At 46.6% G+C, this 26,117-nt stretch overlaps 4 protein-coding genes and 1 long non-coding RNA gene across 5 annotated transcripts; 3 read left to right on the top strand and 2 right to left on the bottom strand.

The window, feature by feature from the left end:
- Window positions 1-688: 688 nt before the first annotated feature.
- On the top strand, window positions 689-2,625 carry LOC101070136 (membrane progestin receptor beta-like). Its single transcript, XM_029846078.1, has 6 exons — window positions 689-778; window positions 1,060-1,360; window positions 1,504-1,616; window positions 1,757-1,913; window positions 1,994-2,200; window positions 2,316-2,625. The coding sequence occupies exons 2-6, from the start codon at window positions 1,076-1,078 to the stop codon at window positions 2,619-2,621; spliced, it is 1,068 nt and encodes a 355-aa protein (XP_029701938.1). The 5' UTR covers window positions 689-778; window positions 1,060-1,075; the 3' UTR covers window positions 2,622-2,625.
- A 2,901-nt stretch (window positions 2,626-5,526) lies between these two features.
- LOC105417248 (uncharacterized) lies at window positions 5,527-7,218 on the bottom strand. The gene is made up of 3 exons (XR_003890499.1): window positions 6,769-7,218; window positions 5,825-5,941; window positions 5,527-5,714 (listed from the first exon to the last, which is right to left on the bottom strand). It is a non-coding gene; the product is annotated as an uncharacterized lncRNA (long non-coding RNA).
- A 570-nt stretch (window positions 7,219-7,788) lies between these two features.
- LOC115251988 (zinc finger protein 395-like) lies at window positions 7,789-11,254 on the top strand. The gene is made up of 7 exons (XM_029846077.1): window positions 7,789-8,536; window positions 8,632-8,805; window positions 8,885-8,991; window positions 9,074-9,276; window positions 9,357-9,455; window positions 9,972-10,153; window positions 10,709-11,254. Exons 3-7 carry the CDS (start codon window positions 8,910-8,912, stop codon window positions 10,848-10,850), a joined length of 708 nt encoding a protein of 235 aa, XP_029701937.1. The 5' UTR covers window positions 7,789-8,536; window positions 8,632-8,805; window positions 8,885-8,909; the 3' UTR covers window positions 10,851-11,254.
- A 40-nt stretch (window positions 11,255-11,294) lies between these two features.
- Window positions 11,295-14,117, bottom strand: gtf2a2 (general transcription factor IIA, 2). The gene is given in 6 exon segments (XM_029846377.1): window positions 11,295-11,488; window positions 11,628-11,724; window positions 11,726-11,785; window positions 12,846-12,959; window positions 13,788-13,838; window positions 13,840-14,117. Coding segments are annotated over 6 exon segments (348 nt in total). The 5' UTR covers window positions 13,861-14,117; the 3' UTR covers window positions 11,295-11,483.
- Window positions 14,118-22,378: 8,261 nt separating this feature from the next.
- LOC101064191 (forkhead box protein B1-like) lies at window positions 22,379-25,089 on the top strand. The gene has a single exon (XM_003969591.2). It carries the CDS (start codon window positions 22,638-22,640, stop codon window positions 23,604-23,606), a length of 969 nt encoding a protein of 322 aa, XP_003969640.2. The 5' UTR covers window positions 22,379-22,637; the 3' UTR covers window positions 23,607-25,089.
- The last annotated feature ends 1,028 nt before the right edge of the window (window positions 25,090-26,117 follow it).

The following is a 26,117-nucleotide window of genomic DNA, read 5'->3' as shown; positions in this document are numbered from 1 at the left end:
AAAGTTCTTGGTTGTTGTGGTTGGTTGCTCATTAAAGATTCTGTTGTGATGAAACAGTTTTCTGTTTATTGTGATTTCAAAGTAAAATAAATAAAAAGCACACAATAAAAACAAGCACAGACATGAACTAAAAAAAAATCTAATTAGAAGCAGAGAAAAGAACTTAACCACTGTATCATTTTATATTTGACAAAACCTAATCAATTAATTTAATTATTTTCTTTAAAAAAAATCAGTATTACAAAAGAATCATCCCTCCAAAGAATGCAACAAAAATCAACATAAAATAAACATTGAATCAAATGTGAACAATACTTAATAGATAACTGACATGCTAAATGTCAGTGGTCCTGGTCCTGGTCCTGGTCTGGTCCTGGTCCTGGTCCTGGTCCTGGTTCTGGCTGGTTCCAGCTTCAATTTCAGATAATTGAACTCGTCAGCATTTGAGTCTCATGATGTCTGAAATCCTCACTGACAGGAAACAGGTCAAATTAACTGGAAACAAAAAAACACATTGTGGACATCATCTCTCTCTCTGTCTCTCTCTCTCTCTCTCTCTCTTCTCTTCTCTCTCTCTTCTCTCTCTCTGTCTCTCTCCTCTCTGTCTCTCTCTCTCTCTCTCTCTCTCTCTCTCTCTCTGTCTCTCTCTCTCCCCCCCTCTCTCTCTCTCAGACACACACATGACACTGGCTGGTCAGCAGGACTGAGAGGTGACCAGATCAGTGAAAGCTAACAGAACAGTGCTAGCGTAGCACGGCTGTGCTCATGAATAGAACAGGTGAGTTTAATCTGATCCAACACGTTTCTCTTCGTTCTGCTAAAATGAAATTAACAATAATCATGTCTCTGAAAGAACAACTGATGCACTACTGCTAGCATCAGGTGTGGCTAGTAAATGTCAGCTAAAAACTGTGAGTCTAAGCTTGCTAGCATTGCTATCGTCTTAGCTGCTACAGTGAAATTCTTTTTTGATATGATTTTCTTTAAATCCCTTCAATAAATTATGAATTTCCTATAAAGACAGGTGACCTCTACTGTAAATGTTGACTGGTTTGGCAGGTACTCTCCTCCCATCATGCCTCAGGTGTCATTAGCCCCTCCCCCACTCTGCTCCGCCTACCCATCCGTGCTGGATCGTCTGCTGCCCTCCCTCCCTCCCACGGTGGGGGACACGGAGGTGCCCCCTCTGTTTCGGAAGCCCTTCATTGTGTCTGGATATCGGCCCGTCGGCCAGAGGTGGCGCTGTTACGTCCTCAGCCTGTTCCAGGTTCACAATGAGACGATCAACGTGTGGAGCCACCTGCTGGCCGCCGTCTGCGTGGCGATCCGGTTCATGGTGTTTGCTGTCCTGCAGGGAGGGGTAATAACATAACCATCATGTTATAACCTTTAATCAAAAGCTTTTCTCATTATTGTAACGTTAAAGAGATCCGACTGACTCTGAAAGATGCTAACCCAGTGTTTATGTATGACCTCCCGTGTTGTGGCCTTTGCTCTCTTCAGGGGGTCCTGGGTTTCAAGCTGCAGGGTCCTGAAGGTCAGGGGTTGTCTGTAGACGTGTCCTCGCTGCCGCTTGTTCTCCACCACCTGTCCACCGTCACCTACCTGAGCTGCAGGTGAGTCAGCCCCGACCCCTCACAGCGGCACCTTCTCACATTATTTGGCACTTTCACCAGCTTTTCTGTGATTGTCGCTCAAGTCAAACTGTGACTCTTGAGTGTGGACGTGTCCTCAGCCTGAAGCGTCTCTGTTGCAGTGCTGCAGCTCACCTCCTGCAGCCACGCTCCGAGCCGGCCCGCCGCTCGCTCGTCCTGGTTGACCGTGTGGGCGTGGCCATCTACCAGTACGGCTGTGCCGTGGCTCTGTGCTTGTACAGCGTTGACACCGCTTGGACACAAAGCATGCTGGGACAGGTGTCGAACCATGTGCTGTTTTTTCCACTGTTAGTGATGATGGACAGCTCAGTGGTACTGATGACATCATTTCCTGGTAGGTTTACCTTCCGGCCGCCGCCCTTCTGGCCTGGTGCTCCGGCACCATCTGCCCTTGTGCCCAGCTTTGCTTCCAACATAGACGGCTCTGCCACATGGTGTGCCAGGTACTGCTGGTGGGTGTGGCCCATGTGTGGGTCAGTCGTCCCCGTGGTTTATCGTCTCGCCACCTGCTGGTGGAGCAATTCTGCAGCACCACTGCACATCCTGCAGGTGGGGCTACTTTTAAAATGCATCGATCAGAATGAAAAGTTCAGTCGACTGCGCTGGAATTGAACAGTTGTCATGTTGTTTTTTGCATGTTGTGTCTCCTCTGTCCCCAAGGTTGTGCTATTTCTGCTGTCCGCGCTCTTCTCTGGTCCCGTCCCGGAGTGTTTCTTTCCTGGTCACTGTGACATCGTTGGTCAGGGTCATCAGATCTTCCACGTCCTGCTGGCCCTCTGCACCCTCGTCCAGCAGGAGGCGCTGTTCCGTGACTTCCTGTGGCGGCGGCCCGGTCTGGTTCGTCAGTACGGTGAGGAGCGCCTCCTGCTGGTCTGCACCTCGGTGCCCTGCCTGGCGCTCTGCTGCGCAGCAACCACCTTCAAGAAGGGGCGACTCCAGTCTGAGCGCATGGAAATGCAAAAGTAAAAAAAAAAAAAAGGTGTGTGTGTTTGAGCGAGTGAGAGTGAGAGCATCTGTGTTTGAGGCTGTGTGAGTGTGCGATATTCAGGTTTTTCTGGTTTAAAGTTAAACTGGTTATTTTCAGATTGGGGTAGTTCAGGCAATAAATGTGCACAATTGGGTTTTTTTTGTAATTATTGATTGATTTTATTGATCCAACAGCAACAAGGTGCTCTTCCCATCACCTCCAACCAAACGTCCATCCTCCTCAGTAAGGAACAGGAAGTGAGGCAGGAAGTCACATCCACTGGAAGACCACGAGAGCCAAAACTGAACAGACGTATTATTAGAAAACAAAAAGATTTGGGGCCAAGGGTTAGCTAGGATGGTCCGGGTCAGGGTGAGGAGCTGTGGAAAACATCTGTGAGAGTACTCACAGAGACAGAATTACAGGAATGTGTGTTTAAGCTGTTTGTTCAGACAGTTAATGAGTAATTGTTGAACAGGAAGTCATCAGTTCTCATTCTCCTGGCCGGTCACAGCTGCTCCCGAAGCTCAGGTAGGCTGCTAAAACTCATCATTCCCTCATCATTGGCATTATTCATTCAATTTGTCCAGCTTAACGTGGAATGTTCTTAAACTGGGAGATTCTATGCTTTGTTCCATGAGGAAACGTGCCAATACTGCAGGAAATATCACATAAATATGATGCATTTGACCACATCACGGTATATTTAACGCTAAATGTTCATGTCATGTCAACATCGCTGTAAAAACTGGGGAAAAAAGCAATGGGAAGCAAGCAAAACATTCCCCAACACATGTTGTTGTACACCTGTAGTAACAGTACAACAGTAGATCGCTCTATGAGACCCTTGGCTTTGATCTTAGCCTATGTGCTTTGAAGATTTGTCAAATTCCCCCAGGAATTCGGCTCAGCACCAAAATCATCTCTTCCTTGGCCCATTATCACCTTTCCCTGAAAACCTCCCACATTTCATCCGTTCATAACGTTTTAGCTTATTTTGTTTACAATCAGACAGACGTAAACAGTCAGTCACATGACCTCAGTGTTGAGCAGTGTTGGCTGGTCAGTAGAGGGTAGTAGGCCATCGCCCTTGTAGGGCTTCTGATCTTTACTTTAAAAAAAATAGTTCATTGTTTTAAGTAACCGGTGCGTTCAATTTAGCAACAAATCTTATAGGTTAAAAACAAAAAATGATAATATTTAAAAAACACATAGCTTCCTGCTCATTTCCTCAGCCAGAGGAAAAATCACTGGCAAGAGATTCACACTTCACAACAGCAGTTTATCAAATCTCAAATCTTATAGGGCGATAAAGATAATCGTCCCATTAGTGTGTTAACATCGCCACAAGGGGCCGCTGCTGCAGGAGTAAGAAGATTTAAATGTACAAATGTGGAGACTTAAGTTGTTTGTATGCAGTTTGGCTCTAGGCATGTGTTTGTGCAATAGAGTATTTATATTTGGTACAATATTAATATTTGTATTCAGTAATGACTGTCACACAGCGCTGGTATCGAGCCATTTATGCACATTTGTTTGGGATGTTACTGAAGGACTATGTTTCACCAGCCACCATCTTGGGTTTTTCCTCCAGCAACTGTAATAAACAATGACTCAAATAAATAATAAAGATACAACTTAAAGGTGCGTTAAGGGCGCTACAAAGGCCCCAGGTTTAAAACCTTGGTTTGGATAATATTTCTGTAAGGTGAGTGGACTCTGGATCAGACCTGATGGAAGCAGAACACCATCATCATCTCAGCTGATTTAAATAAGTCAAATTAGGCTCATTAAAATGAAATCAAACAGCTTGAAGCCTTGTGTGTTTGCTGGGATCTGGGATCAGCCTTTCAGTAGGTTCTCTACTCAACCCACCATCAGGATCAACACAATACTTATAAAAAGATACCAATAACATTAATTCTAATGTTACATTTGACTGATTATCTTGATTGTGCCTTTAATCACACTGTTTATTAGCTGCTGTGATCAACATTAAACGTTTTATATTAAAACGTAAGCTAATAACTGTTGTAGCTTTCGTTTGTGGGTCAAATTTTCATTGTGTGAGGTCATTTAGCATTAACGCTCCTTTGTTTGACCTCCATTTTGACTGTAAGTGCTCTTCCATCAGGAACCCTCTCCATCTCTACCTGTCCTGACCTCTGACCCAACAGACCTGCTCAGTTTTAGATCAGTATCTGGAGACCAGTCCTCCTCAAGGACACTTCCTGTTTGTGTCTCAGTAAACATGGCTGCCACTGCAGCAGAAGTCACGGGGTCATCATGGGTGCTGTCGTCAGGAGGCATCATCGGCCTTCTCACCCTCCTCCTCCTCTTCATCCTCCTCACGGCCCTCTGCAACGACTGCAGGAGGTTAGCTGCTTATTCTCTGCGCACCATTGGAGTTATGCATCGCACCACAGAAGAAGAACACACAGACAGACTTAAAATGGCAGAATAATTGCATTAAAGTTGACAGGCTGCTAGAAAAAGCCAACTCAGCATGTAAATTAAAGGTACAGTTCATCCAATAATCCAATTTCTTTTCCCAGACACTCATATGAGGTGCAGGACACAGAGGTCAAGGCAACTCCTCCGCTGAGCTGCACACCTGGCCGACAGGTGAAGCTGGAGGAAGCCTTAGGGACCAAAGAAAACCCAGCTACCAAAGAGATCCAGGGTGATGAAGGTCAGCCAACAGAAATGAAGAGTTCCTGTTTTTAAAACAGAGCATGCAGGTGGAGATACAAGTGTGATCTTTTACATTGTTGTTATTATTGTCCTGAACTGCAGATGACACCGTTTCCTTCACACCTTGGAGGAGCCACCTGGGGGCGCCTTACACCAATCAAGGTTGGTCGCAAATGGAATCATAATGAAGCAGAGAGATACATCAAGAAATGTATATATTTGATTTCTTTATTGTGTTATCAGATCAGAAAACCTCCCATAAAGCATGATGATGACAATTTTGGATCTTTTTTCTCAGTGTATCTAAAAGCCTGTTTTGTTCAGGCATCTCTGTGGCTGCAGTCAGAGAAAAACCTTTGGGTCCCAGACAATCAGTGTCCCTTAACCTTCACCCCTCTCTAGAGTTAAAGAAAGCAGATTTTTTCATTATGAACACAAAGATAATTCATATAAAATATCATCTGTTTGTACTCAGAATTTAAAAAAAAACAAATACTCGCAGGTTCACCTTCTGGCCTCAGCTCCACGGCGTCGTTGGACTGAAGTTCTAATTCATACCATAAAGCACAAACCTACCAGTGTTTCCCATCATGTTTAGTGATGAAAAGTCTTTACAGTTCAATGGCTGGAGGCCACAGAGGCGGTGTTTGTAACAACAGAGAGAAAGTGGGAAATATTAGTTTTGAATTCATAATTAGAAGCATGCAATGGGAACTCTATCACTATTACTTCTCGAAATATTATTTCTCATTCATTTCCTATGCAGATGTAAAAAGCTCCAATCCTCTTGACTCCGCCCACATACCCTAGGTCGCCGCAGGGGTTGATGACGTCAATATACCGCCAACCAATCAAGCATGAACGCGGGGCTGGCCACGCCCACCACGTTACAGTCGGATGAGAGTAATCCATCAATGTGTTGAATCCTTATGTTTGGATATGAACTCTATATGAACTTTATTCTGAGCTTTGTTCAATAAATAATAGATTTAACTACTGAATTATATGCGTTGGTTACGTTTACAATATTTTAAGTTAAAATGTGATGTGTTGAACCTAAATCTTTAATAAAAATGACGAAAGAAAAGCGTGTGTGTGTTGTTTCAGTGTTGTTATAAAAGAATCATTAAACATAACAGAGGCAGAAAACCAGGTTGATATCTTGGTTGATAATTTGAGATATAGAACACAGAGACACAGCTGGTGAGCCTGGTGATCCCCTCCAGACGCCATCCAGCGGCGCGTCTTGTCCCCAATAACGGCTCCTCTGAGCCCCTTGTTTTAGCTCATTATCATCACGATTCACATTATTTTGACTTTATTTATTCCGCGTGTGCAGCGACCTTCCAACGCTTCTTTTTCCCCAACGTTCTCTAAACTCTCTCCACTCTGAGAGCGTCCCTGCAGCGATAAAGTCGATATTTTATGTCTAAAACATTACATCACACTCACAAGAACAGATCAAGAGTTGATCGATGACCGTCGCCATAGCTGCCTCATCCAGAAGGAACTTTTCAACACTTCTGCTCGGTGCAGAGGACAAAGGGAGGGCGCTATAGCACCACCTAGCGTCCATTGGTGTCTAAACCACGGCGCACGTAGCTCACGAGCGCGAGGCGGCGTCACGTTGGTGGTACGTGCAGATCGACACGCCCGCGCAATCACATATAAACACACACCACCCAAACACACACAGATGCTCAGACTCGCATGCATACAAACACGCGTACGCACATACGCGTGCATCATCGTCCGCGTCGGTCTACTTCTTCGGGAGTGCCGCAGAACCTAAAACCGATAAAGTCGGTAAACAACAGAACCTCGCGGGTGTGTCGCTGCGTGTCTGAGCTGAACCAATCAGCTCTAAGCTCCTCCCCACGTGGTCACCTTGTTTACCACGCGAGCCTCCGTGAGTAAAAAAGAAGAAAAAAAAAACTCTTTAGTGCTGCTACAAAAATCCTGGAACGGAGTTCTGGGAAGCGGATTCCATTAAACGTCTGTTGTTAATTGTCTATTTGAATTCGTTTATATTGTGTTTTTAGTTTAGCTTGCTAATCAACATAAACTTCAAGTATCTGTTCAAAGAAAAAAACATGACAATTTTTGTCATGTTTTAGAATAGAAAACGTCGAAGCGTTTTCCTTTTTCCCTCCCGATCCATGTTGGACTCCAGCCCGGATGTTGCGCGGCTCCTTCCCGCCGATCTTTGCAGAACACTCGCTCAATCCGGTAAACTCCACCATTTGAAAGCAACACGGGAAGAACCGGCAACCGTGGAAGTTGGTGACTGTTGTTAAAAGCCGAGCAGGTTGGTGATGCTCGTCCTCCTCCTACATTTACTGCACTCTCTTCCGGCTGCCTGATCTGTTTCTTTACTACTGTGCTGTACTGGAGCTGTCTGCAGATCTGAACCAGGGAAAAAGACACAGAGAAAGAATTGTGATGTGCCGCGGTGTTGTGTGTGTGTGTTGTGTGTGTGTTCGGGGGTTTTAGGAGAAAACTTTTATGACTGGTCCTGAATCTGGTTGTTTGACTAGTTCTTGTATTCCTGGCTGTGGCGTGGTGCGCGTTGTGTTTTGTACTTGATATATATGTTGAGCACCATAATGTTCATTCTACAAGAAAATGTGAGGACACTTTGGCTGGTCCTTAGAACTCAAAGGACTTATTTGAGGGTCAAGACCTGGGTTTAAGTTCACTTTAGAGAATTAGGTTTAGCATAAGTTGAGGTGTTAGTTGGGAAGGTTATGGTTAGGGTAAGCAGCTGGGGAATGCATTAGGCCTTTAAGGATCCTCACAAAGATAGAAGTACAAGGATGTGTGTGTTTGTGCATGTAAATGTTCTGGCTGCAGTTGATTTTCCACAAGGACGGATCTGGAAAAAGTTGTGATTCCATTTCTTCTGAAATCTCAATTCTGAGATCAAATTTAGAAGCTTTTCCGTCAGAATTCTGAAAAAGAAAAAAAATCTAAAAAAGGAACTAATGCATATCAAACTTTTTGAGGGTGTAAAATCGCTGATAAAGCCTCACTAGTTGAATTAAAAACTCTGCCCCAGTGATGTTGTATGGACCGGTAGCGTGTTTAATTCTGAGGGGTTCCTCTGTACGTGCTGACAACACCCGTCTCATCTCTGACTCACCAGTTCCAGTAAAACCCGGAGAGCATGCTGTGATTTATTTCATTGCCACGGCAGCGCGGGCCATGACGTAATGACCAAGTGGTGCAGTGTGATAACACGCTCTGTGATGATGTCGCCATATAGATCTGCTGCCTAATTCAGTGTAAACTTACGGCTACTGTCCACTGACACAGGCATGTTGACTAAAACACGTCTGGGAAGCGTTCTCTCAGTGGGCTTACTCAGGACAGGAGTCCAGTGACATCATCACCATGGAGAACACCCGGCACAGGTCATCCTTCACCTCCTCGCCTCTTCTCCTTGCCCTCCAGCAGACCTGTGTCCTCCAGCATCAGCGTTCCCAAGAGGTCAGATTTAATTTTCTCTTCAGAAGGTCTCATCCAACATTTGTGTGCTTCCTAACAACAGTCTGTGTCGTCCCCACAGACAAACGCCACCACAGGAAGTAGACATGGATGAGCTGATGGCTGCCATGGTCCTTAGTAGTCTGTCCTGCAGCCCGCAGCTGCGTAGCCCCGCCCACTCACACACAGGTACAGCTCCTGATAGGCCTACAGTAAGCTACCGCAGTAGTGTTAGCTTATGTAGCATTGGTAATAATTGTTGCCGTTTCAGTTTCTGGAAATGACTGTGGTGGTGGGGACCTCTCAGAAGATAACAGTGAACACATGGGCATTTTGCCATGGCAACAGAAGCCCCACCCCTTCTCCACTAATGGCGGAGGTCACTTCCAGTCTGGCCACACCCCCCTGAGAAGAGGCATGCACATGGATTTGGATCAGGTTTCATCCGAGAGCCGGGTGGTCAGAAAGCACAGGGTGAGCGGAGTTTTGTTCGGCTTGAGGCAAATAAAAGCCCACCTCTGTGAGGAGTAATGGCGTGTTTATCCTCCACAGAGCTTAGGGAAACAGCTTACAGGTGTCTGTGGCCATGCTGTGGGAAGACGCTCACCTCCGTGGTCGGAATCAAGCGTCACATCCGGACAACTCACCTGAGGGTAAGAATCATCCAAACATCCCAGAACGACCTGGGACTGACTGACTGACCGTAATAAAGACTGATGTATATATCCACCACATTGCTTTCAACATTCCTGTTACTTGAAGTTATATTTACCATTTTTTTTATGCAAACAAATTACCAAATCAAACTTTTCTTTTTTTTCCAGTATATATTTTTTTTACATATTGACATATAGGAGTTGCATAATAACATCTACGTGCCACATTGTGAAACAAAAATGGTGAACTTTACATATTTAGATTGATTTTCTTTGTCTTTAAACAACTATGAGACTTTGTATTAGCATTTTATCAATGGCTAAAATGTAAAATGTTTGTTTCTATCAGGTTTGTTTAGTAATATTGATGGACTAAATCATTGAAAATCTTACTATTGATACATCGTTAACACTGTAGATTTAGTATATTTTGATTTGTGCTCTCTGGGAGAATCTTTTATCTGCATTAAATTGGTTTGCTCATTGATCAGTGTGGATCTCTCTGCCACAGAGGACGCTGTTGAGCATGAGCGCTGTGAGGAGGACTCTTTACTTACAACTGAAGTTAACCAGTGGGAGCCGCCGCTATCACTTCCTGTGTCCTGTGGCCCCGCCCCCATCTCCCCAGGCCACTCCTCCGCCCCCTCCTCACCTCCTCGCGCTCCCCCTCCCTCCCCCCCTCCCCGGCCTCTCCTGCTCTGAGTCCGCTCCGCCCCCTCGTCCTCCGGCCTCTTCTGGCTGGTCCAATCAGAGCACTCCTATCAGGTCAGAGGTGCCGATAAATATGGATCACCTTTAACAATATTTACACTCATGCTTTGTGGGGGGGGTATTATAGAAAAGCATTTGTCTTACTTACATCAGTTGTATGATGAATTGTCTAACACAATATTTCCAATTGTTGGATAGGCTCCTCCCCCCTGGTCACGTGACCACAACATCTGACCAATGTACGATGACTCCGCCCACCAGCTGCCACAGACAAGTAAATATGATTGGTTCAATTAAACTGTGTCCGCTTGTATGCTAAACATTCACATTTTAGATCAAAGGTCAGCAGCAATTCTAAGTTATTTGATGTTGTTTAACTATATACTACTATAAAAACGACGCTCCTCATGTTTTCCCTATCTCCCCTCCTCTTCTCAGGGTCGCACTCGCTCCATCAGTGTCGTGGAGCCAGTGGCTGCAGCAGCAGGGCGCCCCCTGAGGTCAGTACTGCAGCACCCACACGATCCAAAGAGCTGACGGTGTTGGGTCACGACTGCCTCTGCTCCGCAGGAGGCCTCGCGGCGAGGCAAGAAGTGCCGGAAGGTTACGGTGGTGGAGCACAGGGACCGCTGGTGCACCGCCTGCCGCTGGAAAGAAAGCCTGCCGCGCTTTACGGACTGAAGCCGCCGGGGGCCCGGCGGCCCTCTGGGCTGTTTCACACACACAGCCACGGAATGGAGGGGATCGCCGATGACCTCGTGAAGGCATCGCCGCTCTCAGTGGCCGGCCCGCCTGATTCCTTCACCCCTTTATTGTAATATATGCATGATGTCGACTCGTCTCCGTGGAAACCCACAGTATTTTTCCAGCAGATGTCTGAAAAACAATCGTTTACAAATGCAGTTAAAAACACACATCGGCTCTACTTGAATACCTTTTTTGCTTTACCTCTGCATTTTTGTAATTTTTTTTTTTATTCCTGAGGGGAGAAAAACACTCAGTTTTATACACTTCTGACATTCAAATAAAAGCTTAAGTTGTGCCTCTTTGGTTTCAGCCGACTTCAACGCCAAAGAATCAACAGGGATTTTTTTTCAAATGAATATTTATTAACAAATCTGCTGATTGTGAGAACAAGGTTTAAATAAGTTTTATTAAAGGAGATTAAACAACACACTGAAAATAAACGTCCTGTAAACTGATAAAAAAAAACTGCTGCCGGGACAGTGGCTGGTCCACACGCTCACACACTCATACGTGACTGCTGTAATAAATTATATGTTACACTCCGGGTCAGGTGGCAGAGGTCAAAGTTCAGTCTGCAGAGAGAAAACATTACCAACAACATATTACTGCCATGTCCTCTGATGTTGACACAGAGGTTCTCAGATAACAGCGTCAGAGGTGAGTGCAGCCGCCCCTGGTGGACATCCGCGCACATCAACCGTGCAAACTCACCATTTATCCAGTTTGTTTGCATGGATTCGCTCTTCCCATCACAGGCGACAATCTTGACCTTGTCAACCTTCACCAGGTCGGTCACCTCTCTGAACTCCCACATCGTTCAGGACAAACGTCCACACGTTGTCACAGAACCGGTAGGTGTTGAGAGAACCCTGCGGGACAGACGGACACACGCTCAGCTAGAGAACCGACCAGAAATCAAATATATGCAGAGTTTATTCCTAAATTTGCTGCTGATGAGATGACAAACATCTGCCTGAAGAACAACCATGAGCAGATTTAATGTTTGCGGCCAACCGCGGCTTGCCCCCGATTAAAGCAACAGTCCATTCCGATTGGCTCCTGAGTGAACACACACAGCATCCGGACAGAGAAGGCGACGTAACAAACGTGGAAAACTTTCATTAAAAAATAAATTTTTTACACGACCTCCTCTGGATCATAAACTGAGTGTATGAGTGAGTCAGGAGCAGTTTTACAGGATCAAAAGACTCTGATCATCATCATCTTCAGCTTATTATCCCTTTAGTCCCGTTTACTATCATAGACGGACAAATATTCATAATTAAGGGGTCGTCTAATCATTAGGTTAACACCTTAGTCATGCCGCTATAAGGCCGAGGCTGCCGGGGTCCAGAAACATGATCACCTGACAGGCCTCTGTCACCCCACTGGGTCATGGTTTCCTCTCCATTCTATCATCTACCTGTCCTCCCCCTTCTCCTCTCTCTCTACCCAGCCCCCCATCAGCAGGAGGGTCCCCCTACATGAGCCTGGTCCTGCCTCAAGGTTTCTTCCTGTTAAAGGGGAGTTTTTCCTTGCCCCTGTTGCTTTGTTGGGGGTCAGGGGCCTGGGATTCTGGAAAGAGCCTAGAGACAATTTTGATTGTAAAAGACGCTATATAAATAAAGTTTGATTTGATTCTAGTGACCATCTAAATACATTTGTCAAGTAAGAGCAGTAGTAATCTGATTATGAGAAATCAGATTTACAACCTGGTCATTAAAGCTATTAAAAATCATTGAAAGCAAGGAGTGACCCTGAAATAAAACCAATGAGACCAGATTTTAAAAATAAATAAAAAAAGACAGGAACTTTGAGTCTTATGTGATGCCTACGCACTCCCAGAAGAAATCCAATAAAAGACTGAAACATGTAAACCGAGTTATCATTGTAAACGAGCCACTCAGTCTTATATCGTTCTCACAGCACGTGCACTCACCCTGAAGTCACACGGTTGCGGACACGATTAGCCAGAGCCGTGTTGATGGCTTTATCAAACTGGAGCAGGACCTGGAGAGCCAGCTGAGGGGTGATCTGCTGAGTCTGGAACAACAAACAGATTCAGCCAATTGGAGCTGCCTCAGTCCTGCAGAACTTTGCTTCGAATTCAAAACAGTTGGCGTTGATCACTGTGCTACAATCTCCAGTTAGCAGAGGCGACACTAAAGGAAGAGAGAAATTCAAATGTGTCCCGAGAGCTGAGCTGTTCAGTAGAAACATTTCAGTTCTGCTTTCCTCGCTGTATTCTGCCTTCAGAGAAAATAAAATTAACAGATTGGAGGAGGGTACTTTTCAAACTAATGTATATATTTGTATGACATTTCTGTAAAACAACCCACAAGTCAGTGTTATCTCACTTTTAAGAGTAGATCCAGATCTCTGAGGCCAACGACAGCTGGGATTTTAGTGAAGCTTAAGCGAACTCTGTACACTTTACGTTTTAGTCCGTTATCACTCGCCCTCGGGACGAGGCCTCCCCAAATATCTGGACGAACTAAAGACAAACTAGAAGAGCGGAGACCTTCCCCAAGAGCTCATTTCCCCATAATCGTGCCTTTTATGTATATAAGCAGTAGAAACGCGAGGTTAACTAACACCGCTAGTTGCATTTATCGCTGCGAGAGATCAAAGTCCCTCCAGAATCTGGAACATTAAATGTAATCATCCATTGCATTTATTTAATAAATCATCCAAATCACTTAATAAGTTATTCTGCAAACAAAACACATAAAAGCTGGCTGCTACATAACCCTCGTGGGCGGCGGTAAATAAACTAAATTCCAAGTTAAGCTTTAGCTTGATGCTAGCTAACCAAGGACCACCGGTTCAGTAAGCGACGAGCGGCTAGTTCGTGTTTACGGTTCGTGTCACCTGGATAAGCTCGTCAGACTCTCCTGCATGGCTGTTTCCCAGAGTGGTATTTCCTGTACAACTGATAGGCCATCACAATACTACCAATAAGACGAAGATATTACTTAAATTTAGTCAAACGGTGGCAACCCAGACAAGCAGCTAATGACGCCGTTTCCTCCCGACTGGAACGAGGGGAGCACAATGAGCACTTCCGGTTTGGTGTTTCAAAATAAAGCGTTACCATTCAGGTTTGAGCCCCGCCCGGTGCACAATAATTACAGGTAATTACAGGTCACTGGTAATTAGTGATCCAACTACAACTTAAGCTTAAGAAAAAGTTAGAAAGAAAAAGATAGAATCACTGAATCACGCCGTCATCATGAAACAGAACCGAATCACTGGATAAACACACACACTTATCATCGCAGAAATGTTCTGAAGTCCTGATGTGTAAATAACTGGAATAAAAGTGCAATTCTGCTGCATCTGACGGCCGAGCAACTCTTGCTGTAATTCCCTGCAAAGTTCAGCATAATATCCACTAGATGGCAGAATAAGCTTTGTTTTTATTGGTTCACTGTTGTTTTTATTGGCTGCTGTCGAAGGCTTCTGTACTAATGAATCAGCCACTGACCAGCAGGACTGCTGACAAGCCCGGTGACTCTATGCTAGACTTATTGGATTATTGTAACCGTGCCGGCAGACTTCAGAGGGACGTTAAAAGACGTCGTGATAATGTGGATGACATGTCACGCACAGATGACAACATGCTGACAGCTGAGCCAGCGCTCACGCTCGGAGAAAGATGACGTCAGTCATCCATTCATCCTGATTCATGGGCAAAGTCTCAGGGTGGGACGCACTTGTTCCGCCGGTGGGGGGGTATGGAGTTTTCATCAACCCCGTGAAACCAGCTGATTGCAATCTGTCACATCTTATATGATAATGAGCTCATTAAAAATGCTTGTTTAACCTCCCGTGGAACGATCTGTTCTCAGTGATTCCACTCCTTTTAATTTACACATTTATTTAATTATTGGTGTGTGTGTGTGTGTGTGAGACCTAAACTGTCTCATTTTACTAGCAAAGTGAGGACATCTTGTCTGGTCCTCACATCCTCGAAGGCCTGTTTGGGGATTAAGATCTGGTTTTAAGGTTCAGGTTAGCCTTGAGGTTTTAGTTTTTACGATTCTAAACCCTGAACCCTAAAACACAGCTCTGAGAATCAGTCTATGTCCTCACGTTATTTCAGTTATTTCTCTTTTTGGATGGCGATCCATCCAAGGCAGCAAACCATCATATCAAGTTTAAAAAAGCTTTAAATAAGAGAAGAAAGAGCAGCAATGAGGAACAAAAAGAAGACACACCTGCAGCTGATGAATGTATTTTTAAAAAAACAGAAGCAAAAACTGAAGGCCATAAGTTTTAGTCAAACCATTCACCAGGACAGAACAGGAGCTGCTTCTAGCTGCAGCAGCGCTGCTGGAACCCTGCTGGGACTTCAGCGCGCCCCTCAAAGTTGCTCAGTTCCTGATCTGCAGGCCCCAACATCGCCTTCAGCCGTTGGCCGCTCCTCGACATCCGCAGGGTGTCTCGGGTCCCACGGTCCCTGAAACACATCAGAGCTGTAATCTGAAGTTCTTTCTGCACACACACGCTGAAAATCCCACTTTGTTTGCGGCCCGCTGACACTTAAGGAAGTGACAAATGGCTATTATTATGGAAAGAAGGTTACTTTATACACGGCTCGCAGCGTTGAAGGGGGACAGGAGTGGGGGGACCACTCCATCATTGTCAGAGAAACTAATTGATAAGATATCATAAGACACGGGACGGCCATGTTAAGATGGAGTGGCCTCCCATCGAGTTTCCATCAGCATTCATCTTGATTGTGCGTTCGCTCCCACTTATCCCGCCTCCCGGCCGCAGGAATGCATCACACACTCGCCGCTTCCAGTCGCACGCAGAGCGGTGCGCGCACGCACCTCGCAGACGGAACGATGATGAACATCTTCTCCACCCACCGCGCTTTAGCGCCTGGTCCATGAAGCCGGAGTGTCAGAACTCAGTGAGAAGGTTGATGCTGCAGGGGCCAGAAGCCTCTTGATTGGTTGACCTGACTTTGATGAACTTCAGAATCTGAGCCATCAGAAGCCCAGACCAACACCTTTTATAAATGGATTTAGACGTTTCCCTCACGTCTGTGAGTCAATTCCATCACGTGACTTCATTATCTCACCGCTGATCCTTTAATAATCAATCTCCAGCTTCTCGGTCGCGTCCCCAACACCAGCCAGGTGTGACTGAGAGGCCCCAGCGGTTGCTGAGTTTCAGGCTCATTCAGGGCTTCATCCCTTGTTTTCCCGCTGCAGCTTCAGGGAAGTTACCCCCCGGACTGCTGGTTAATCCCGGAAAAGACTCTTTCAAATGTGGAGCCTGTTCTGACCAGGCGAGTCCAGGACGTGTTTGAGGAGGATTTGGATTTAATTACCGCAGACGGAGAGGAACCAGCGAGACGGGGCTGCGTTTAAACGTGATCTCAAAACAAAACCAGCCGCTAATCTTCCAGTCGTGGAATATTATCCGGTTTGTGTTTGATTCAGCAGCACCGATGGAAATGAGTTCAACCGCAAATACACCAAAGAAATTGAAGCAGAGAAGAAAGTAAACGCAACACTTTAACTTTGATGTTCAAATCTGAGGCGGAGGCTGGATCGGTCCGGTTCTGCTTTGTGTCGGACACGACCAGTAAACGTGGGTTTGATGAGCTGGAGGCCTGAGCGGCAGGTCCAGTTCTGGAAAACTGTTTTATTTGGTTTCATGTTCTGATTCTTTACCCTTGTTCTGCCTCAGGCGTCGTCTCTCTATGGGTGTAAATAAAGTTGGGGGCGTCTTTCCACACCTTTTATTTCCCCCTGACCCACTCTTTGTCTCATTCTTCCTCATTTTCCCTGACAAACAGGTTTGCTGTGTAAAGACCATCATTTCCTTTTGTCTTCCGTCTTTATTACAGCGTAAATGCGGCAGATTCATCCTCTCTGACGACTCTCTTCACAGGGCTCTCCCAAGACGGCGGCGCGGCCGCGTGATCGATGTGACACGGCGAGTTCCTGGCGGGATGAAGGAATCAAAACACCAGGAAGGTTGTGAGGGATGATGGGAGGATTGCAGGAGCGTCTGCAGCATCACAACCATGAAGAAGGTAATGTGCTCTTACTTCTGCAGGCTCAGAGGATAATGGAGCCCCCCAGCTCACCGCCGCCACAGAGGACCCTCAACAGGCCGCCGCCTTATTGTGACCGAGCCGGCGGAGCGGCGGCGGCGGCGTGTGGAGAGCGAAGCAATCAGTAGGGCTGGAATTACTGAGCATTTATGTCTGAGCTCAGACCGGCAACAGCAAATCTCCACCCGAAACACCGAAGTTCTTCCATTTTTCTTCCAGACGGCTCTAAGCCCCCCTGAGAGCGGCGGCCCGGCCCGATTTCCTGCAGGTTATCTTTGGGTTTAAATCACCAAATCACCAATCTGCCTCCTGCCAACACCGGGGAGGAGAGGCCGCTGAAAAGCATCTGTAAACGCTGACCTGATCGGTGTTTCAGGGGAGCTTTCTCATCAGAAACCTGATAAAGTTCACCAGGAGACCAGAAGACACTAACGTCTCTGAGGTCACTTCCTGTTTGTGAAGACCCAAACGTGTACGATAAAACAGGTCCGCCGATGCTGCGGAGCTGCTGGTGTGTTTTTGATTGACAGCTGGTCTGGTTCAGTGGGCGGGACTCCTGGCTGAGTTCACAGGTGCCCTGATCAAGGTGACTCACCTGACTCCTCCTCTCAAACCGCTACGGTAGCGAATCTTATAGACGCACCGGAGGAGCCTGGAGGTCCTGGAGATCTTTTGACCTTTCCTCCTTGTCTTTTTTGACTGCTGACCTCTGCCTGGTGACCTTTCACCTTTCACACCAGCCCAAGTTGGGACGGAAGGAGGTGAAGCGGTTGTCTGAGGCGCGGCCCCCAGAGGCGGCGTGCGCTGCTCCTCCTGGAGGAGCCGTTGAGGTGATTTCAGCAGCAAACGTCCCGTTTAAAGCGTCTGAATGTGAGCGCCGACGCTCGGTCTGGTTAAAAAGCTCAGTGATCACCGGCCGCCATCGGAGGAGACGGCCTCATTAAACCGGCACTTTTTCCAAGTCGGACTCAATAAATCTGTGTAAATTAACAAGGCATTACTAAAGCTGCTACATTAAATTTGCATAGTGCGTTTAATGAATCTGCAGGCGCGAGTGGAAAGGTCTGCCACTGTGAACCCGCTGAATTAGCATAACTACTTCCAGCATGTTTCTGAAATAATGCTCTCATTTGCACATCACTGAGTTGGCTAATTCTGGCGCCGGCGAGGGCGCCGTAATTAAGGAATCCCACTTTCATTTTTAATGAAGTTTATGTTACATCGATCCTGACAGTAATGAGCGGGACGTGAAAACAAAAAGGCTGCTAATAATTAAATTCACAAACCGGAGTGAGAGATAATAACTCCTGAGGAGGAATTACATGACTAATTATTAATTAAATATTCATAGTGTCATTCAGCGGCGCCACCGACGGCGACCGCACGCAGCGAGCCGCCGTGGCGCCGATGGAGCCCAGATGCCAAACGGCTTTTATCTGTGAAGGACTTGAGAGGCTGGTAACGACACTCCAGACTATCATCATTCACAAGCACCCCAGAAACACAGCCCGCTCTAATTGGCTGTCGTCACCATGTGACCACGCCGCCAGTTCTCTCCGAAACGAGCATGAAGGCTCGTGACCACTCCAACCCCAGGTCAGAGTGAGAAGTTTCAGCACAGCCACCCTCAGCGGGAACACGTCCTGCACGGACGACCAGATGGACCCCTGCTGGGCGGCTGCAGTACAGACACAAAGAGCAGCAATCAGGAGAAAACAGCGCTTTTTTCTGATCACGAGTCAGTCGGAGCAACGTCAGCTGACCTGGACTAAAGATATTCAGATCACGCTTGTGTGGATGTAAACGCAGCAGATTAGACTGAATCTATGAACCGGGAATCTATGCAAGATTATAAAATGTGTTTAGAGTCGCTGTAGTAACTGTAATAACTATGTAACAACTACATGTATTTTTACTTTTGAAGTTTGTTTGGTGAGGTGAAGGAGAGGTGATAAGGAGGAGTGACAAGAGTTAAGGAGGAGGAGAGAAGGAGCTGAGAATGAGGACGGAGGTGATGATGAGGTGATGACCAGGAAGAGCAGGTGGAGAGGAGGTGAGGAGGACGAGGTGAGGAGGAGGAGAGAAAGAGGGGAGGAGGAGGAGAGGTGATGAGGTGAGGAGGAGGAGGAGAAAGAGGTGAGGAGGAGGACGTGATGAGGGGGGCGAGGAGGAGGAGGTGATGAGGATGCGTGTGGAGGAGGAGGAGATGAGGAGCAGGAGGAGGAGGGTGTGATGAGGACCAGTGAGGAGGAGGAGAAAGGGAGGAGGAGGAGGAGTTTGATGAGGAGGAGGTGAGGAGGTAGGAGGAGGAGGTGATGAGGACAAGGAGGAGGAGAAGGAGTTGCTGAGGACAAGGGTGAGGAGGAGGAGGTGAGGAGGGCCCGGTGAGGAGGCGGGAGGTGATGAGGATGCAGTGAGGAGGAGGAGAAGGAGGTGAGGAGGAGGAGTGAGGAGATTGCCGTGAGGAGGAGTGATGAGAGGAGAGTGAGGAGGAGGAGAAGGAGGTGAGGAGGAGGAGGTGATGAGGGCGAGGAGGAGATGATGAGGAGGAGATGATGAGGAGGAGGTGATGAGGACGCGCGGAGGAGGAGGAGGAGGTGATTATGAGGTCGGGCTGCTGTATCGGGGCTCTGGTGTATTTATTGAAGCTGCAGCAGGACGGCGGTGGGCTGAGAATAGAGCGTTTCCCATGGTCCCCCCTCATTCCATCAATCCCAGTCAGCTCAGATCTAAACTGGGACGTCTGAAATAAAGTGAAATATTCCCACAGCGATATTCTGAGTGAAGGTGCGACCCACTCCATTGGGTTTATGGAGGCGCATCGGGAGGCGACTGCTTGCTCTCCGAGAAGATGGTAATAATCAATCACACCAGTGATCAGTCACACCAATAATCAATCACACCAGTGATCAGTCACACCAATAATCAATCACACCAGTGATCAGTCACACCAATAATCAATCACACCAGTGATCAGTCACACCAATAATCAATCACACCAGTGATCAGTCACACCAATAATCAATCACACCAGTGATCAGTCACACCAATAATCAATCACACCAGTGATCAGTCACACCAATAATCAATCACACTAAGGATGAAGGAAAGTCTTCTTTTAATTAAAACTGAAAGCAAATAGGACTCAGGTTCCAATAGCCAAGACTCTGATCTATAATCAATACTGTTCTCTCAATAATGATGCCACTGCTGCACTAATCATCCGTTAATGAGCGCCGGGCTCTGATTGGCTGCTCTCCACAGGCTCTAATCAGCCAATCAGCCTCTAATTAGCGGTGCTGCAGCTCGTTAACTGTCAGTTTGCTTCATCAGCTGCTTTAATGGTTTTAATGGTGAGCACTGAGGCTGGACTGGGACGTCCTGAATCTGCTCAGAACTCGGAACAATTCTGCTCCTGAAAGAACCCATAAAACCTCTTCATGGAACTGGTGGAACTGGTGGAACTGGTGGAACTGGGGGTGTTGGTGCTTCCTATGGTGCCGTGATGGGAAGGAACAGGCAGCGTGCTGGGTGCTAACGACCGGAACTCTTTCAACAGCCCTGCTTACTCATTGTGTGTGTGTGTGTGTGTGTGTGTGTGTGTGTGTGTGTGTGTTAGGGGGCGTTACAGTTATAAGACATGTTTTAAGTATGTTTTCCACTTTTTTCTTTTTGTACCAGAAGATCATCATCATGTGACCCCTGCAGCAACTGAGGTTTATTTCTCTCTCTGTCTCCTACACACACTCACACACAGTCACAGCTTTTGTTGGTTCTCTTCTGACATGTTTGACATGCTCCTGATTCATGTCTGAGTGTGTGTGTGTGTGTGTGTGTGTGTGTGTGTGTGTGTGTTACAGGGTTGTTAAAATGCAAAGCAGCCGCAGCAGCACTGGTACTTCAGCACGCTTCTCATCATCCTTCAACACTTCTGCCCTCAACAGTTCTCTCTCTCTCTCTCTCTCTCTCTCTCTCTCACACACACACACACACACACACACACACACACACATGCACACACGGGGAGAAAGAGAGAGAAAAGGAGAGACAATCTAACTGGAACGCTCTCTTTTACACTTACACTTAGACAAAGCAGCTCAGCTGGAACTGAGGGGACCTTCAGGTCTTCGGGTGTTTGTGTTGTGTTTGAACATCAGCAAAGAAGCTCTGTTGTTGGTCAGTGTTGATTAGTGTGAAGGACACATGGAGGAACCTGACTTCTGTCTAATGAGTGGAACATTAGGAACAGTAGTGGGTCTCTCTCTCTCTCACACACACGCACACAAACACCTGCTAAAAGCCGCATAGATCTATTAAAACAAAATCAACAATATGAATAATGACATAAAACTTGTTTTTAGCTCCAGATTTAGTGAAATGTGCTTACTCACCTCTCATCCCTTTATGCTCACATATGCTAATTAATGCATAATTATTTGGTTGCAGATTCTCTGATTTAGCTGAATTCTGTTTAAAATGCCTCATTAAAATTCGAATGCAATCAAATGTTATAAATATATATATTTCATGTTTTTTTATAAATAAAAAAATGAGATTTAATCATAATTATATATATTATTTGAATTTGTAATTATATGTACATATTATTGATACGATTAAAAGAACTCCCGAGTTAATGCATTTCAAACTGTGATATATAAAGTCTGAGTGTCTCTGGATTATCCAGATCGTGTCTCTGCATCCTGAACGCACCTCCTAATTATCGGCTGTCAGGTCAAAGGTCAGACCCTCATACGACAGCGCGCGCACAAAAATCCTCAGCGTAACGTGAATTGATGTCACGCGAGCATCCCGTTAACGAAACACTGGGATTAGACCCGGTTTGTTGTTGTAACTATTTAGTATTGAATAGTCAGCAAAACAGCAAATACTATCTGTAATAATATTAAAATAAACTGAATAATCATTATTACATTTTTGATCATCGTTGATTTAGCTAAACAGTAAATAAAATAATTATTTACCTAAAATGTGAAAAAATCTAAGATTCCGGTCATATCAGTTATCATCAATATTACACTTTTTATGTCTGATTTTATTCGAGTAACATTATTTTCATCATTTGGACTCACGCGCCTGCGCACGCGCGCACATACGACCCCACACACATACCTCCACAGTCCCAGGGCGGTGCGAGTCCTCCCGACAAGGCGCCTGTTTTCCGGCATCTCTCGGCATTTCTCCCGTCGCAGCTCCGAACTGAAGCGCGTATGTGTGTGTGTGTGTGTGTGTGTGTGTGTGTGTGTGTGTGTGTGCTGAGCGCGCGCGCAACGAAGCCACCTTCCTCCCCGCCCCCTCCCCCTGCTCTCACGTGACCCACGAACGTCCCATTAATGGAGCTCCTCTCCGGCTCCCCTCCGCTCCTGTCACCGCGGACCGGGACAGACCCGGGCAGGGACATGGAGGAGACTGCAGCCGTTTAGCGCAGCACGACAGCGGCCGCACCGCGGTGCACCTGCCGCAGACTCCTGGAGCAGCTTCTTCAAACTTTTCTTTAAGTTTGACGCTGCGCTGCGCTCTGACAGCGGAACATGCGCACCGGGGACTCGGACTCTTAATGCTGGTGCGCGCTGAAGAACTGGAACCGCTCGGAGAACGTTTGGGCAAAGAGCCTTTTCAGAACCATGCCTCGCCCGGGGAGGAACACGTACAGTGACCAAAAGCCACCTTACTCCTACATCTCCCTGACGGCCATGGCCATCCAGAGCTGTCCGGAGAAGATGCTCCCACTTAGTGACATCTACAAGTTCATCATGGACCGGTTCCCGTACTACCGGGAGAACACTCAGCGCTGGCAGAACTCTCTGCGCCACAACCTCTCTTTCAACGACTGCTTCATCAAAATCCCCCGCAGGCCCGACCAGCCCGGGAAGGGCAGCTTCTGGGCTCTGCACCCGAGCTGCGGAGACATGTTTGAGAACGGCAGCTTTCTGCGCCGCCGGAAGCGCTTCAAGGTGGGCGGTCTGCAGGCCACCGACCCGCTGGCACCCAGCAAGCCTCACGATGCCGCGCATTACCTGCAGCACCAGGCCAAGCTGCGGCTCAGCGCGCTGCACGCTGCCGCGCACCTCCCCCAGGTCTCGACGGGCTACAGTCTGAACCGGTGTCCCCAACCCTCCAGCTTCAAACACCCATTCGCCATCGAGAACATCATCGCCCGAGAGTACAAGATGCCAGGCGGGTTGGCGGCCTTCTCCGCCGCCGCGTATCCTCTCCACAACCAGCTGAGTCCGGCCTGGCCGCACATGTACGGCTCCGGGGTGGACACGGCAGCGCCCATCAGCGAGTTCTCCCCCTACGGCATGCCTCTCAAGTCCATCTGCCACGGCGGCCAGAGTCTCCCCGCCATCCCGGTCCCTATCAAGCCCACGCCCACCTCGGTTCCGGGCCTGCCGGGGCTGCCAGCACACATCCCGGCCTTCCTCGCTAACTCCCCCCAGTCTCTGAGCCCCCACTTCCCCGCACGCAGCCACCGGCCAAAGCAGCCCGGCAGCGCCCGGAGAGCCGCTGTCCTCCGCGGCCTCCGCGGCGCTGCAGTCCGCCGTGGCGGTGCACTGACGGGATCTGCAGAACTTTACCCCCCCTCCTCTTAAAGAAATGTTTAAATAAAACCCCCCAAAGCGTGCGTTCGAAGCGGCTGACCTCTGACCTTCCAGTGATTTATTGCCGAATGTTTTGTCTGGACCGTCAGTTCCGGCTCGGACGGAGACAAACGATCCGCTGCTTTTGCGTCTTTTCTGCTGCGTCTGAAAGAAAAGTGGCAGATTAATGAGGCTCCTTCTGTCTGCAGACCTGAATATGAGCCAACAGGTCCGAAAGCGGGACCACGCTTGTGTCACGAAACCGTGGGTTTACGCGAGAAACTTAAAACTGAACCTGAAACTGATGCACTTTTTCAATTAATGATTTTTAATTGCTCGGCCTTATTATTTTTAATGAAAAGCTGCGCATGAAACGTGTGTTTGTTTGTTTTGTTTGTTTGTTTGTTCGGTTTGTAAATATAAACTGTTCTCCTCACGTCTTCCTGCTCGTTAAACTGTTTTCGTTCCGTCAATTTATGGAATTTTATTTTGGTTTCTGAGCCGTTTCAACAGTGAATGTTCATATTTCTCGAAAGTTTAATTCGCTTCATAATTAAAAATCAATTTTAGAGTAAAATAATTTACAGTGAAATTGGAGATCGCGATGCTTTTTTCATCACAAACGAAAAACGACCCAATTTGTTCGATGTTGAAATCTACACTAATCAAATCTCCTCATTAACCCAGAGCAGATTCGGTTTTATACCGGTGAAGCGTAAATTTATCAATTTATCAACGAATCAAACTAAATGCAACATTTTTTCCCAGACAAAATTTTTATTCCTTAACATTTTTTTAATCTATCTCGATTATAAAGAACATTAAACTTTTGATTCATAAACCATATTTAGAATAAATAACCATAATAATAATTGACACCTTTAGACTAGGTTCAATTAAATAATCCCATAATTTCCTCCTTTTGTAGATCTTCCAATAATTAGAACAAACTAATCAGAGTTTGAATATTGACTGATGAAACTTTACTTCCAGAGTTTTGAGGCAGCCTTTCCTCTGAATTTTCTTTCATCAGTTGTTATTTTTAAACCTCATCTGCAGAAGTTTAGTTCATCTTTGTAATTTGTTTTAGTTCTGTTTCCAGAGCAACACAAATTTAAATCCAGAACTTGACTAATTTTAGTCACTTCGACATTAAAACAGGTTCCATTTTACAGGAAGGGTTTTATATATTTTTCCTCACATTCATTTTTCACTGGATGAAGATGACGAGGACGGTGAAGATGGAGTCGTGACGCAGCCGATGGTCGCCGGCGTGCAGCCGATGGTCGCCAGCGTGCAGCCGTCGGGGCCACTGAGACCCTGAAGGTTGCTTAAAAACATCAAAGCTCACCTTTGATTTCTGAATGTTGTCGATCACCATTTAAACGTGGCCCCATGATCATTGTGCTGTCGGTTCCAACAAATGTTTACAGACAAACATTAAAATAAAGATGTTGATAAAAATGTGATGGAATAAAAATAAAATAAAAAGTTCATTTCAGAAGAAGTGTGAGGTTCTTCTATGTGTCACAGCTACAAAGAGTCAGACACAACAGAACAGAAAAGAACACAACACAACACAACACAACACAACACAACACAACACAACACAACACAACAGAACAGCTTAATTGTGGCTGTAACTCAGTTTGAGGACCCGTTGTTCTAACAGGGTTGGAGGAAAACATTGGGTCAAGGCTTGAATACATATAAATTATTATTATTATTATAATGAAGGAAGAGAAGTGGTGCGTTCACAGACATCAGTACAGCAACGTCCAGGTTGAATGTTCTGGCTGTGGGGTAGAACTGTTGGTTCTTGTTGGGGACGGTCTGGGACCTGGACTGGTGGCTCCTGCAGTGTTCTGTGATCTTCTGCAGAGGTTGGGAGGAGCAGCTAACGATGATGAGCAGCTCTTCCTCTTCCTCCTCCTCCTCCCACTCTTCGTCGTCCTGGCTCTGGTGGGTGTGGAGGGTGGAGGGCAGCAGCCCTTCGGGGCAGAGCTGACACTTAAAGCAAGAAACACTTCATCCAGAACTTTAAGTTGCACTTTGATACCAGTAATGCAAATATTCCGCACACTACAAATGCTAGCGTGATAAATGCTCATTAGAGGGAAATTATTGTTTTGTTGAAGGCCCCGCCCACTCAAAGCTGCCTGCCCAATCAGAGAAGAGCCCAGCTGTCACTCAAGGCTTCTCCATCACTTTGAAGCCAAAATCAACAGAAAAATCTGATGAGAAATCATAAAAGGGAGGAGCCTTTTTTCCCCTTCACCGTCCCAAGCAGTTTTGCAACCAACCACCAGGGGGTTCCACTCCTTTAAACATCATTTCATGGACGTCTCATGTCGGCCATCTTTGTCGTTGGCATTTGGTCTTAAATCCGTTCCTTGCTCAAAGTTTTGCTGGCAGATTTTTATCGGGGTTCCTCGTGCGAGTCTGGCAGAGCTGGACGCCAGCCCAGGAACTCACACGTGCAATTAAACGGAGACATCATGTGGGCATCCATCGGCGGCGGCG

This window comes from Takifugu rubripes, chromosome 13, assembly GCF_901000725.2.
Source record: "Takifugu rubripes chromosome 13, fTakRub1.2, whole genome shotgun sequence".
NCBI lineage: Eukaryota > Metazoa > Chordata > Actinopteri > Tetraodontiformes > Tetraodontidae > Takifugu > Takifugu rubripes.
The sequence above is the reverse complement of the archived record's forward strand: the minus strand, read 5'-3'. Positions and strand labels throughout refer to the sequence as shown.